This window comes from Haliotis asinina, chromosome 6 (assembly GCF_037392515.1).
Source record: "Haliotis asinina isolate JCU_RB_2024 chromosome 6, JCU_Hal_asi_v2, whole genome shotgun sequence".
NCBI lineage: Eukaryota > Metazoa > Mollusca > Gastropoda > Lepetellida > Haliotidae > Haliotis > Haliotis asinina.
In genome coordinates, this window is record NC_090285.1 from 64,031,154 (window position 1) to 64,045,199 (window position 14,046).

At 36.8% G+C, this 14,046-nt stretch overlaps 1 protein-coding gene across 17 annotated transcripts in view; it reads right to left on the minus strand.

The window, feature by feature from the left end:
- LOC137288102 (neuron navigator 3-like) overlaps nt 1-14,046 on the minus strand; it is a 514,936-nt gene that overhangs the window by 66,264 nt on the left and 434,626 nt on the right. For 7 of the 17 annotated variants that reach the window (XM_067820487.1, XM_067820484.1, XM_067820483.1 and 4 more), the window contains 6 exons: nt 10,416-12,157; nt 9,879-9,938; nt 8,463-8,515; nt 7,808-7,831; nt 7,290-7,364; nt 6,501-6,530 (listed from right to left, as the gene is read on the minus strand). In XM_067820487.1, coding sequence (XP_067676588.1) covers nt 6,501-6,530; nt 7,290-7,364; nt 7,808-7,831; nt 8,463-8,515; nt 9,879-9,938; nt 10,416-12,157 — 1,984 coding nt within the window. The remainder of the gene's footprint in view (nt 1-6,500; nt 6,531-7,289; nt 7,365-7,807; nt 7,832-8,462; nt 8,516-9,878; nt 9,939-10,415; nt 12,158-14,046) is intronic. The other 10 variants (XM_067820490.1, XM_067820488.1, XM_067820485.1 and 7 more) reach the window with 5 other exon arrangements.

Here is a 14,046-nt window from a genome sequence, read left to right on the forward strand (position 1 = left end):
AGTATCCCAGTCACTTTTTTCTTGTTTAGTGAGAACTTAATTATGGGCCTGCTGATGAACAAGCTTTTAAACGTGGTTATTTTAAGATGTATGATGACACTGAACTTTGAGAAATCTTTTTAAGTTTTAATTGATATGCCTTCAGGTTGAAGGTGTTGGCATCTTGAAGCAAATGTGCTTGCATTGACAGCGGTTGCCATGGATGATGGCTTCTACTGGCAGTGTGCAATGAGCTTTTGAATCTCTTTGCAAAGTAACATTGAATCTGTCCTTATCATGACATTGAACTTATCAAAGCAAGATTATGCTGAATATGTCCAGAAGATGGCATCAAATACGTTACAATGAATATGTCCACAAAGTGACCTTGAAGACATCTGTGTCTGCTATGAGACCATGAATATGACATTAGAAGAGCAAAAGGCCCATGAATGCATCCCCATTATGACATTAGATAAATGCCAATGGAACAGCAAGATCTGTCTACATTATGCCATTGAGCTTATCTGTAACATGACATTGAATCTGTCTACATTATGCCATTAAGCTTATCTGAAACATGACATTGAATATGTCTACATTATGCCTTTAAGCTTATCTGAAACATGACATTGAATCTGTCTACATTATGCCTTTAAGCTTATCTGAAACATGACATTGAATCTGTCTACATTATGCCATTACTTTTATCTGAAACAAGACACTGAAAGAGTCCTATGGTACAGTACCAGACACATACATGGCATAACAATAACAAGTTGACTTGGAACCATCTGCAATGACATTCAACTGAATCTATCCCAACTATGACATTAAATATATATGCAAACTGCATATATGTTTAAACTGCAAAATGACATAAAGGTGAACTGCATAATGACAGTGTAACAGGGTTGAAGACGTGTGCCAGTAAACTGGTTTGTTCCATCACAAAGGAAGGTGAAGTATTTTTACAGAAGGGTAACAGAACACATCAGTCCAACATCTGGAGGTCATTGTGTACTTGTTTCACAAAGATAAACACATTCATTTACAGGACAACTATCATATGTCAACATAAATCCCTCCACAGAGTCTGGCTAGTTGATTGCAATGACATTTCCAGATTATATCTATTCCACCAAATCACACTGTTACTGTAATTAACTGACCTTAATTCAATCTTGTCTGAAAACTGACAATACTGTCCTCAACAGATCTTGATTCTGTCCTGTCAGAAAGTTCTCTAATACCAATCTCTCTAATACAGAGATCCTAACTGGACTAAATCTGCACTCATCCCAACATATGGATAATGAATTTAACATTCTTCCCTATTAATCCTGTGAGTATTCCCTCTGGTCGCACTTGTGAAATTATCACCCTCTTTGACAAATCACATAACTTGCCCCCCACTATCAGTGTTTATTTTTACATCCAAATATCAACAAAATGGTAGAAAGGGATTGAAATACAAGCAAAGCCTTCTTCCCCTGGACAGGCTCCCTGTTTACATAATCATCTGTTTATTTATTTGAAGAGGCTGCATTCACTCAACTTGTTATAGGGTGGGTAGCTAATGATAAATATACAATTAATGTTCAGATAAATTTATTAAGTAATATAGATAATGATAGTGTTTGTGTGTGTGTGTCTCTCTCTCTCTCTCATTGTGGCTCTGTCTGTCTGTCTGTCTGTCTGTCTGTCTGTGCATGAGTACATATGTATGGTGAAGAACTGTATACTCTGCACCATGCATGCATGCATAGTCTACGAGTGTCAATTAGAACATCTGTGTACATGAGAACCTCTCTAATCAGGTACTTGAAACTATTCTAGAAACAAACATATTCTTTTGCAAAAGTCTGGAAGAAGACTGACACTGCATTATAATGGTGCAGAGTATACAGTTCTTCACCAACGCCAAACAAACACAACCTGCATGGCAAGAAAAAAAGCAATGTAATTCTCAAAAAAAATTCACCCATTGTACTTCCAAACAATTACACTGGATTGTAGATAAAAAACAATCCAATCTTCAAAGTCAGTTGTTAAATGTTTTTCTAGACAGGAGTACAAATTTTCTATCAGTATAGATCTTATTTCAAAGTGAATTTCGCTATCCATTTGTCACAGGCCATGGAATGTTTCTGTGAACATTTCCTAATCAAAGTTTGTTTAAACTATATGATAAACCCACGGAGGAGTTCTCCAACAAAAACTGACGACTTCTTTCCCCACCACACATTGTCAGTTTCAGGTCCATTTCAACTGCTATCAACTATTAAAGAAATCTATAGTGCCTAGAAATCACATTTGTTTAGAGAAACGATATCGAAAACTCAAACTTATCTTGGAACACTTGGATCACTCCCAAAACCTATCACCAGGAAAGCTTTTCATCACATGAAAATAGCATCCTTACGTGGAAATGTACATGATGTAAACAAAATAATCTGAAAGGTGATAAATGTAGCCCCCTTTTTCCTGCATTCCTGGAAAATGTGTACTGTGGAAATATTGACCCTTTGTAGGCAATACAACCTTAGCCAGCTACAGTGACATCTGGCTGTCTGATACGACTTTGTTTAACATGTTTGCCAACATCTTGTCAATATTTATGCAATCTACACATTCGTTTTGTGCATTGGGCAAGAACTAGAAACATGACAAGGTTATTTTTTTCTATATCTGGAAAAACCCTTTGTCTTTTAAAGTTGATCAAGAGTGCAGAACCACAAATTTGGCCTGCTACATTTTTAACCCTATTCATGGTATCTCAGTATTACCATGGACATGTAGAAATAGTGGAGATCTTAAATTGGAGGGTGGGAATAAAATGGTAGAATGGGGCTGTCATGGAGGGGGTGAGGACTGTCATACTGAAGGTGGATCTGTCATGGACTGTTAAAATACAGTAGGGAGTAAGACTGTTAGGGTACAATGGGGACTGTTATAGTGAAAGTGGGTCTGCCATGGACTGTTAAGCTACAGTAGGGAGTAAGACTGTTAGAGTACAGTGGGGACTGTTATAGTGAAAGTGGGTCTGTCATGGACTGTTAAGCTACAGTAGGGAGTAGGACTGTTAGGGTACAGTGGGGACTGTTATAGTGAAAGTGGATCTGTCATGGACTGTTAAGATACAGTAGGGAGTAGGACTGTTAGGGTACAGTGGGGACTGTTATAGTGAAAGTGGGTCTGTCATGGACTGTTAAGCTACAGTAGAGGAGTAGGGCTGTTAGGGTACAGTGGGGACTGTTATAGTGAAAGTGGATCTGTCATGGACTGTTAAGCTACAGTAGGGGAGTAGGGCTGTTAGGGTACAGTGGGGACTGTTATGGTGAAAGTGGGTCTGTCATGGACTCTTAAGATACAGTAGGGGGGTAGGACTGTTAGGGTACAGTGGGCCCTGTTATAGTGAAAGTGGGTCTGTCATGGACTGTTAAGCTACAGTAGGGGAGTAGGGCTGTTAGGGTACAGTGGGGACTGTTATAGTGAAAGTGGATCTGTCATGGACTGTTAAGATACAGTAGGGACTAGGACTGTTAGGGTACAGTGGGGACTGTTATGGTGAAAGTGGATCTGTCATGGACTCTTAAGATACAGTAGGGGGGTAGGACTGTTAGGGTACAGCTGGGATTAAGGGGGTTGGATTGAAGTTGTTGGGGCAGTCATGACATTGGGTCTGTTACAGTGAGAGTGGATCATTAAGAACATACGATTGGGCCACGAGTCCAGCTAAATGAGATGAGAGAAGCAGGGATATTTGTAAGGCAACCACTCCAAAAGAAGTTAAGTCATAAAGTTAAAGTAACAAAGGGAAATATCTGTTTAAAGGTTTGCTTGGGAAATTGAAATCTTAACTGCAGCTGCCACCAAAACATAACTAGACATCCATTCTGAAGTTGAAGTCCTAAAGAAATATGCATGTATTTATGTACATAGTTAACTTTGGTACATAGGCAGGAGTATACCACAGTACAAGATAATGCATTGAACAGGTACCATTACTAAAGGGTTGTCAACACCTGCAGACATCGACAACAATTTATGTATTTGCTAATCTTGGTTGTTATCTGATAAATGTGAAATACACATCCAAGATTTGCAATGAGCAAACAGATGATGATAGGAACAAGAAATAAATTCCAGTTGAGTTCTTTATCAGTTATTTTCACTTATTCCCATGGGCTCATGTAAAACATGAGTGAAAAAAGGTGTTCAGCCATCAATTGTGAAAAAAAGAACTACAGCATAGCTACAGATTATATAAAATTATTGAAGTAAGTGTACTAACCTTTTTGTCATAGTAATGGTGATTGTTTCGAATGTACCAGTCATTAGCTCGCATCTGATACATGGACCATCTCTCCATTTTCACTGTTGTTATGGCAACGGAGTCACAAACACATCACAAATCTAACCAGCGAAATTTCACTTGCCAATGTTTGGTAAAACACATCACTGAATTTAAAGCTGAGGATTTGTGCCCAGTAGCATCGGAAGTTGTTTCACAGTTCGTTATCATCTCTGGGCTTCACTCATAAAGCTGGCAATGTTCACCAACCCTACTGCTCTAGCCTGCCCTGAAATCTCCCATGATAAGCTATCGTGCTAATAGATGTAGGTAAAACCATACACAGGAATGTGAAATCACCATCTAGGAACCAGCTCAATTCTCAGAGGCATTCTTCAAGCCCAGGTTCCAAAATATAGTTAGTTACTAAAGGAAACACTTGATGTCAGTGCATGACCACCCAGAGGTCAGTAAAAGCAAAAGGCAATAAGCTCCAGTTCCAGGGTAAAGAGGTGAGGCTCATTTCCAATGGAAACAACATCTGTCTACACTGACCACTGGCCAAGAGGTTGTCTTTAGCTTCCCCTGTCCACTTTCAACCTCATCTCTGCACCCTCAAGGTTTAAACATCACAGCACCAGTGGTAACAGAAATGTCATCATTCAAATCTGTGATGTGAGAACGGTAACTTGATAGTTACTGATATCACCCCCAGGTCCAACAGGTGAAATCAATGTTGTTGGAGTGCATACTCATGAAGAAGTCTACCCTTTCACACTTCAATTTCAGCTGTTATCAAACCGTGACAAAATGAGCAGACAACTGAGCAATGACCAGGAAAAACGACCTGTTTAAAATAGAAACTTAAAAAATATGTTCAAAAGCAGAGCTGAAAGTACTTTACTTAAGTATATATTTTTAAGAAGAAAATTCCAGTATAAATTCTCTCTGGAAAGTCACATAAGTAATGCTTGGTTATGTCATTCTGTTAAATGTCCAGGTTTACACTTCAGACCTGCCAACAAGGTTGTCCTTTTCTACATACACCACAAAGTACTGTGGGAAGACATTTCAAAGATTGGTAAGAGTATGATAAGACCTCATTTGGTACAGTGTGTGATGTTCAGCTCAAGTTGCTCTCCTGTACTCATCAATATCAATCAGCAACTTCAGGCAATGTAGAACAGCAAGATGGAACATGACCAGAAGAAATGTACGCGATACCATACAACAGACAAGTAAACCCAATCCTACGTCATGCTTCCTTAACATTCTTTGAAATCAGTCACAGATGTCTATCACCAATATCGTATATTCACATCAAAATGAAACCGACAGGATGATAGTTCTGGTGTTTGCATGTTTCTTAAGAAACAACATTCATGTTGTATTTGTACACCTTAGGAGCTAAATATTCCTGTAAGACTACTATATTCAGATAAAGTCATTAACAACTGAAGATAAAGTGTGCAGATCGCACTTGATGCCTTGAGTGAAGTGCATATCTGACGTCAATATCAAAACTGGTATCATGAAAACCTCGTTAAACTTCAACAATGCATTTGATTACAGACTGTTTGGTACGTTACAGATTACATCTTCAAAACGCCTCATTACCTTACCTGTTCACAAGGAAAATTGATTGCATGATGATTTCATGTGAGATAAATAACAGCAAATATAGCATTATCTTATGGATCAAATTCTGAATCCATACACACAATACCCTGACGATGGCGTTGGTCACAAGATGTTACATACATACATACAACAAATGTGAAAAAGACATCAGTACATTTACACAGAATCAACAATAACATGTAATATACACTGTACATTGAAGATCACAAAAATGAAACACCTTAAAATCCTGAAAACAATGGGTATAATAAACGCATGCATGGGGTAAAATACAAGGCTATGCACAGGGTGGATGTAATACATGTACCATCACAAATCCCAAAACCGTCACAACACATTTGATATAAGAATAAAGTTTAGAATGAAATTTAAAAGTCTAAAAGTAAAATATGAAAAGCTTGGACTCTCAACATACACTGACTCCCTGAAAGTTTTGTCAATCTCATCACAGTGCATCAAGGGAAGTAACTCTTACTTAGAAAGTGATTGAAGCGTACTAAAATATTCACAAAGCTGTTGAGGCTATTTTGCCTTGCAGATGTGCTAGAGGATATATGGCAGATTAGGTGTGTGGCCTTCTTACCTGATTTTTGTAGAATATTGTATCAGCTCTCTGTTGATAGATGATTGGAAGAGTATGTATGAAAGAAAACAACTTTCTTTGGTATACTTTTTTCAAAAAGAGTTTCAAGAATACTTTGATAATTATTTTTCTGTTCTCTACATTGCTCTTAAGAAACACTTATAAAATGAAAATTGTTACATAATTACAATCTTTAAACGTTATTACTTTCAAAAAGTGAAAAAAAAGTTATTTATGCATTTAAATACTAAAAATATGCAATATTATTTCATTTTTTCAGATTTTCTTTAAGAACAGGAGCTTAAAATATAGTTTAAAAATTAACTCACTAAATCAAAACAAAATTATTAGGCCACAACAAATTTATCAATTGCTCTTCAGATTTACGTTTCAAAATACAGGCAAAACACATATGATGTTAATCTGGTCCTTTTAATACAAAATTTCAGAGAACACCAAAACAAATGTCAATCTGATGAACAGCCAATTATGTTGTTGTGGTACAAATATGTCTGAATTTTGAACTTCCTATTCTAAATACATGCATTCCTAACACACTACAAAGAAGATGATGATTATGAGGATGACAGTGATGCTGAGAATTATAATGACATATTAATGATATGCCTGACTTCCTATATCGTCATGGGATGCCACTTGCCATGTACAGTGTCAGTTCAAACATGTTCATGAAACAGGAATAGGGGTTTCATCCAAATTCTATTCGTAAGAGTTAGTATGAAATTTTGTGCAAGGAATACTGATGAAAACACACTGTTTCTGACTTACGTTGGTGTTCAGTTGCGTTTGTAGTGTAAGCACTTTATCCTGTGCGGATACAAGTTCTCGTTGCAATTTGCGAACCTACAAAACAATTACACTAAACTTAACATATGGTCAGACTTTCTCAAAAAATGTTTGCAATTTAAGCTGATTTGAAAACAAAAAAAAATACTCATAAACAAAATTCTGGGTCATATGACAAGATAAAAATTAAAAGTGATCTGGTTGTTAAAGGTTGTGGAAAACAAGATGAATAATATGCCTGTGATAATAGAAAACCAATGAACTGAAATTAGATAAAACAAAATCTTAATCCAGATTATAATACATACTCATCAAAAATAGTTGGGTGTTTTTGTGAATTTTTTTTTTTAATTTGAACGTCCATAAAATATTCATAATGTTAAATATTTGTGGGGAAAAGATATCCTTTGCAGTTAGACAATGAAGCATGACTTAAAAAAGACTTTGAAAACTTAAAGATAGATATGATAGATATTTTAACAGAAGCTTCATTCACTTACCTCGGCTTGTTGCTTTTCTTCAGCCTGTAACAAAAGCACAAATATGTTTAAAATAAATCTTAATATTCATGCATACAATGAGTGAGAGTGAGGTTAGTGTGATGCCACTTTCAGCAATATTCCAGCAATATCATGGCAGGGGACACCAGAAATGGGCTTCACACATTGGGCCCATGTAGGGAGTGAACGCCTTAATCACTAGATCACCCACTGCCCATATAATGTTGGACAACAAGTGCATAGTGTCCACAAATTCAGGATAATCATTGAACGTCTGTACCCATGATAGCTATGGCTGAAGATTTGCTTTGCCCCTTACACTAAAAGTCACCATCAGACAGAGTTCACATCTATTTTAATATATAATTTGATTCATACTTATACCATTTTCTCTGGATTATATATATTATTCATCCTTTTCAGGAGTTAGTACACAAGTGCTTTCTTTTACAAAAAACAATATTTCAGTGATGTGTCAGCTGATGGATCAGGACTCTGGCAGATCCAAGGGAAGCAACTCTACCAGTTGAACAGCTGACTAAATCAGTATATCAAGCAATATGTGACGTGGAACAAGACTGATATTCACACTCGTCATAAACACAATGGAATTGTGTTAAATCAACTTCTATTTTTTAAGTGCAGCAATTCTTACCGATGAATACACTGACGATGATGTAGACACAAGTGACAGATTGGATCCATGGACTGAAAAGATGAAAGTTCTGATTGGTGGAAATTGTTCAAATAAATTCTACAGAATAGTAAAGGCTGATATATTCATTATAGCCAACAGGTAATGAAAATATTATGAAAAAATAAATCAATTTGAATTGAAGATACATTGAAAAAATATTGTGTTTACTATATGTTACAAGCAACTACTTGGCTGAAGAGTAAATATGTTTTAATTAATGCATTTCTAACTTGCAGCTGACATAACATTTAAAGTAAGAGTGAAATGGGTAAAAATTCTCAACTGCATAAGCAAACAAACAATTAAAGCTGGAAATAAAATGTAGAATTAGAAAGGAAGTAAAAACTGTAGTAACAAATAACGAAGAAAGAGAGCACAAATATTTTCCATTCACTGAAAGCCTTAAGACAGCATGTATCAATATTTCTATGTGCTTATAAGAAAGTTTCAAGTCAAAAGCACAAAACTTTGAAACAATTTGTCCCACATTTGAATTATCGTGAGAGAATCATTAACAACATATATAAAAATGAAAATGTCAATATGTGTGCTCTCTTTGTAATGTTCAATTCAAATCAAAATGGCCATATCTGAATACCATTCAACTAAATCATGAATTATAATGGCCCAAACAAAAGCTTTAGTCTTATGACAACAGTATTGTTTGGGGTGAGGTTAAGGAAAGATTTTTCGATGGTATTCAGACATATGAAAAGGTCACTGATCACAGAAATTGTACTTGGATAAAGAAAAGTTGTGACATTGTGAAGCATATTTCCCACGAGTAAACAAAACCAATCACTGTACTCTTCAAAACCATTTTCAGAAGCTTTCAACCTTCCGTATAACTGGTATACAGAGTAAACCTTAAATTCTCACTAAAAATACAAATTAGTGACTACAAGTAGAGTATTTAATTATAATGATATGCCCTCTTTTGACGATGAGTCTTGTTACACTTCTGAAGATCCTAATGTTGCTGAACGACATTGCTGAATATTTACTTAAAACATCGAAAATTTGGATAAAATTCATACAGACTGTACAAAAGCAAGGATTGTGTATCATTTACGATTTTCTGATTGGTCAGCTGCATTGTTTGAGTGATAGTTGATACAAGCTCTATTTCAATTTCTTTCATTTTTTCCTCAGAACAACTGTCTGTTAGCTGCCACAAAATGCTGAATATGAACTACATTTCATTGTATAAATAAGTAATTACAAACAATGAGTTTTGTGTACAAATATGGTCTGAAATTCACTGCTGACAAATAGGAGGTAGAAGTGTGTCTTCATGTAATCAAAGTTGACAACATACAACTTCAAAACTCTTGAAGAGAGTACAACAGGAGTTACCTCCCTTTGACCACTTACCGCTTGAATATGCATAATCACTCAGATACGCATAATCCAAAGTTGAAGATTTTGACAGACCTGATAATAAAATATATATTTGCGTAAATGAAAGTTTACACTTTACATCTGATTTATATAACAAGTCTACACCTACTTTGCCACAAATAATACCTATAGTTGCAAGCTTTTATTTTATTTCTATTTTATGTTAGAAAGAAAATTTAAACAACCCAGAATATAAATACAATCTGGAATAAAATTACACAGAATGACTTCTGGTTACATGACATTTACAACTTTAACATTAACTTAATTTTTTCACATTTTCATGTGAGATGTTCATCAATAGTTCTTAACTAAATTTAAATTTTCATTAAATTCATTAAACAATTGAACAATTTAGAAAAGAGATAGTTTAAAGTATTATTTGTGGCTATTGTGCAGTTGATCTATAACATATAAACACCATAAAGGAGTACATAAGCAAAGCGAACCTGAGCGCAGGCCTACTCACTAAACTAAAGCTTGCTAAAGAACTACTGAAAGCACACTTACGACTTCCTTCCTCGTCTTGTTTGCTCAATTTGGACAAAGCAAGTCCCGAGTACGGAAGACTGGACTGGGTACTTGACCGCACCATGTTGTGCTGAGTGTTGTTGGAACTAAGCATGTTAGGAGAGTACATCATAGGATATGTAAAGCGAGAGGATTGGGAGGCACAACTAGGAGTGGGCGAAGATGGTTGTTGCGAGTTCGGACTCGGCAGTTGAGAGAAAGAGTTGGTGCGAGGAAGATCGTCGCAAGCAGAGTGTTGGGTGCTACTGGAATATACACAGTCAGACTGGGTGGACTTGATGCTGTTGGAACGTCTGAGGCCACCCCCACCCCCTCCCCCACCACCGACTCCACCCCCATGCACAGAGTCTCGTTGGTGTGCGAGAATACGTGCACTTGCACCGCTTAAAGCACGTGCTTGCTGAATTTGTGCTTGAATACTGGAAGCAGCAGAAGATAGAGATTCTTCCGTGTCAGAAACGTGCATTAAGTGACCATTTGCAGATTTTAACCAAGTACCATTAGAGCCGGAGTTGCGAGGGCTAGAATATTCCAAGGCTATATAGTTGGGGTTAGACTGCAGCACGTTCTGCTGAGCGGCTGTTGCTTGAAGCTGCTGCAGGTTAACGTAATGGCTTGTATTTTTGCCACCATGAGACGGAGAAGAAGACTCGGATTTGCTGCTGTATGTAGCATGAGGATTAGATATGATCGTACTACTGCAGAGATTTCCATTTTCACCTTGAGGTGTTTTACTCAGGCTGTTTTTGCTGCCGAACAACCGTCGCCGTCCAAGAGTATTGGATTGGAAGTCTCGTTCAGTTTGTGCCGAACTAGTGGATTTACTTGCACTTATACCATTTTTCTTTTTCCTCTCCCTCTCCAGGGTGCTGCTGCAGTAAGCTTCGGGACCCATGTCACTGTCTTTCATGTTTGTTCTAGAAGCCGCACTTCCAGGCCGGGGGATATTACTTGGAGGCATTTCATTGGCAGATTTGGACATGGGACTAGCATCCACGCCATGCTTAGCCAGCCGACTACCTACAGTTGCTGAACCTTTAGAACTCGAGCTCTTGTTACTACCGATAGAGGAGTTACTAGCGTTACTTAGCGGTCTGCGGTAACCAAAGCTATTGCTACTGCCCCCTGAGCCACAGTTAGCTCCCCTTGCATTCTGCATTCGTTTCATGCTTGTTTCTAGCAAGTGCGAATTATCCGTGTTAGTTTCACAGTCACGTTTAGTTGAAGGACTTGTAGAGCAGGTGCCCTTTTCACTTTCAGCATATGACACATGTTCCCCTCGGTAACCAAACTCAGGCTGGCTGGCGTTGGATAATTTCCTCAACGAACCATACCCAGATGATGAATCTGTTCGGCGCCATTGGCTATGATCATACCCGTTGCTGTAGGGGTATGCATAATCACTGGGGTCACTACTCAACAGTTTGCTGTTCTGAGGCAGAGAGTACTTCCTCCAACCTATATGTCCAGAATCACTATTGTAGTCACTTCCCATAAAAGCACTTGTTCCCAAATTTGGAACCCTCTTGCCCTGCACTTGAGATGTTCCCCCTCCATTTGAGAAGCCACGCGTGAGATCTTTAGGGGTTCTTTTCAAGCTGCTGTAAGGGTTTGTGTCCGACAGTGCACCTTGTGATGAACCAGTCAGATTCTCATCAGTGCTAATCTCAGCAATAGTGTCACTGATGTCCCCGCTGCTGATTGAGCTGCTGTCGTCAAAGCTGAAACATAGAGACATACAGATATTTGTCAGGAAAATAGTGAGTGAGTAAGTGAGCTTAGTTTTACGCCACACTCAGCAATATTCCAGCTATATGGCGGCGGTCTGTAAATAATCAAGTCTGGACCAGACAATCCAGTGACCAACAACATGAGCATCGATCTGCGCAATTGGGAACCAATGACATGTGTCAACCAAGTCAGCGAGCCTGACCACCCGATCCTGTTAGTCAACTCTTACGACAAGCATAGTCACCTTTTTTTATGTCGAGTGAAATATATAACAACATTCAGGTAGTTGTGAGGAAACTACTGTTATATCCAATGTTACACATAGGAACATTCAGGTAGTAGTGATGTATGTAATATGTAACAACATTCACATAGTTGTCATAAAAATACTGTTATGTCAAGTGTAAAATAAAGAAAGTCTCCTTTCAATATATTCCTTTTTTTTCACTTTTTACATTTATTTGTACAATATGTTCACTTCAAAGACTAGTTGTCAGTCTATATGTAAGGAAAATATTGTTGTGTCATTTGTAATATATAACAACATTCAGGTAGTTGTCAGGTAAACACTGTAACATGAACTGTAATATCTAAAGACAAGGTAGTTATTGGACGTAAATATTTTTGTATTCCAGGTGTTCACATAAATGATGCAAATAACTGCAAGGATTTCCAGGTTAATTATGACATAAACATAAACATATATCACATTTTCATAAACTGAACAACAGAACCTTGTTATTCTGAACATTATACATTTTGAATTTTAGCATCCAAGTAATAACAAAACTGATTAAAATAACTTTATATCAGTGATTACATGCTTACACGGTTTTTACTGAATTTTATTTATTCAGATCAAAGAGGTTCTACACTATTGAAGAAACTTTTTGCATTAATATAAATGCATCTCAGTTCAAAATACACTGGTTCTCCTGCCGAAAATAGATTGATTGAAAACATACAAATTTCTCAAAATTTAATTGTCCCTCTGTTTACTAAGATACCCTCACTGGAAAATTCAAATTTCCTTTTCAAATCAGGATATTAAGCAATTTTTGATTCCATTGTTATAGAAATCAGTTTTCGAACTGCCAGGTTATAAATAATGTCAGTTATGTAGGGCAAACCTAATCCATCAGTCATCAGGGTTCAAGTCATTCCTGAAAATCAATACAGGTTTCACAACAGAATATGCCTATCAGTTTCTAGTTTTAAGTAGACCAAAATGTTCTCTGCAAGGCTTGTAAGCAAAACCACAGCACCAATCATGAATGCACAGTTCTTCAGAATTAATCATTTTAATTCCAAAAGTCTGAAGTAAAGTGCTATCAATCATGCTACTGCTGAATAATTGAAAAAATTCAAACAAATTGGGGATCTCTGAAAATTTGCAACCATCACTAAAATTCTGAATACATAAACCATACCATATTCAAGAAATAGCGTTTTTCCGAAGAAGATTGCTCTGATAAATATATAACCTTTCAAGCCTCTTAGAGATTAATATTTATCAAGGTTACAACTTAAGCATAAAAAGGCATGGTATACTTGGCATTTTGCCAAGAAATCACTCAGTATTTAGGAAACTGTTAAACTTTGAGCCAGATTTCCTGACATCAGAAATATATTTCTTTTTATGACATAAACATAATTCATACACATAAGAAAAAGGTACATGAAGATAATTGAGAAACCTGATTGTTAACTGCGAGTAATTTCAAGTATATGAACTGAATTTGATCTTAATTGAATGAGTGAATGCATATAGTTTTACACTGCTTTTAGCAATATTCAAGCAATATAACAGTGGTGGACACCAGGAATGGGCTTCACACATTGGATTCGAACCTGGGTCTTCGGCATGATGAGCAAATGC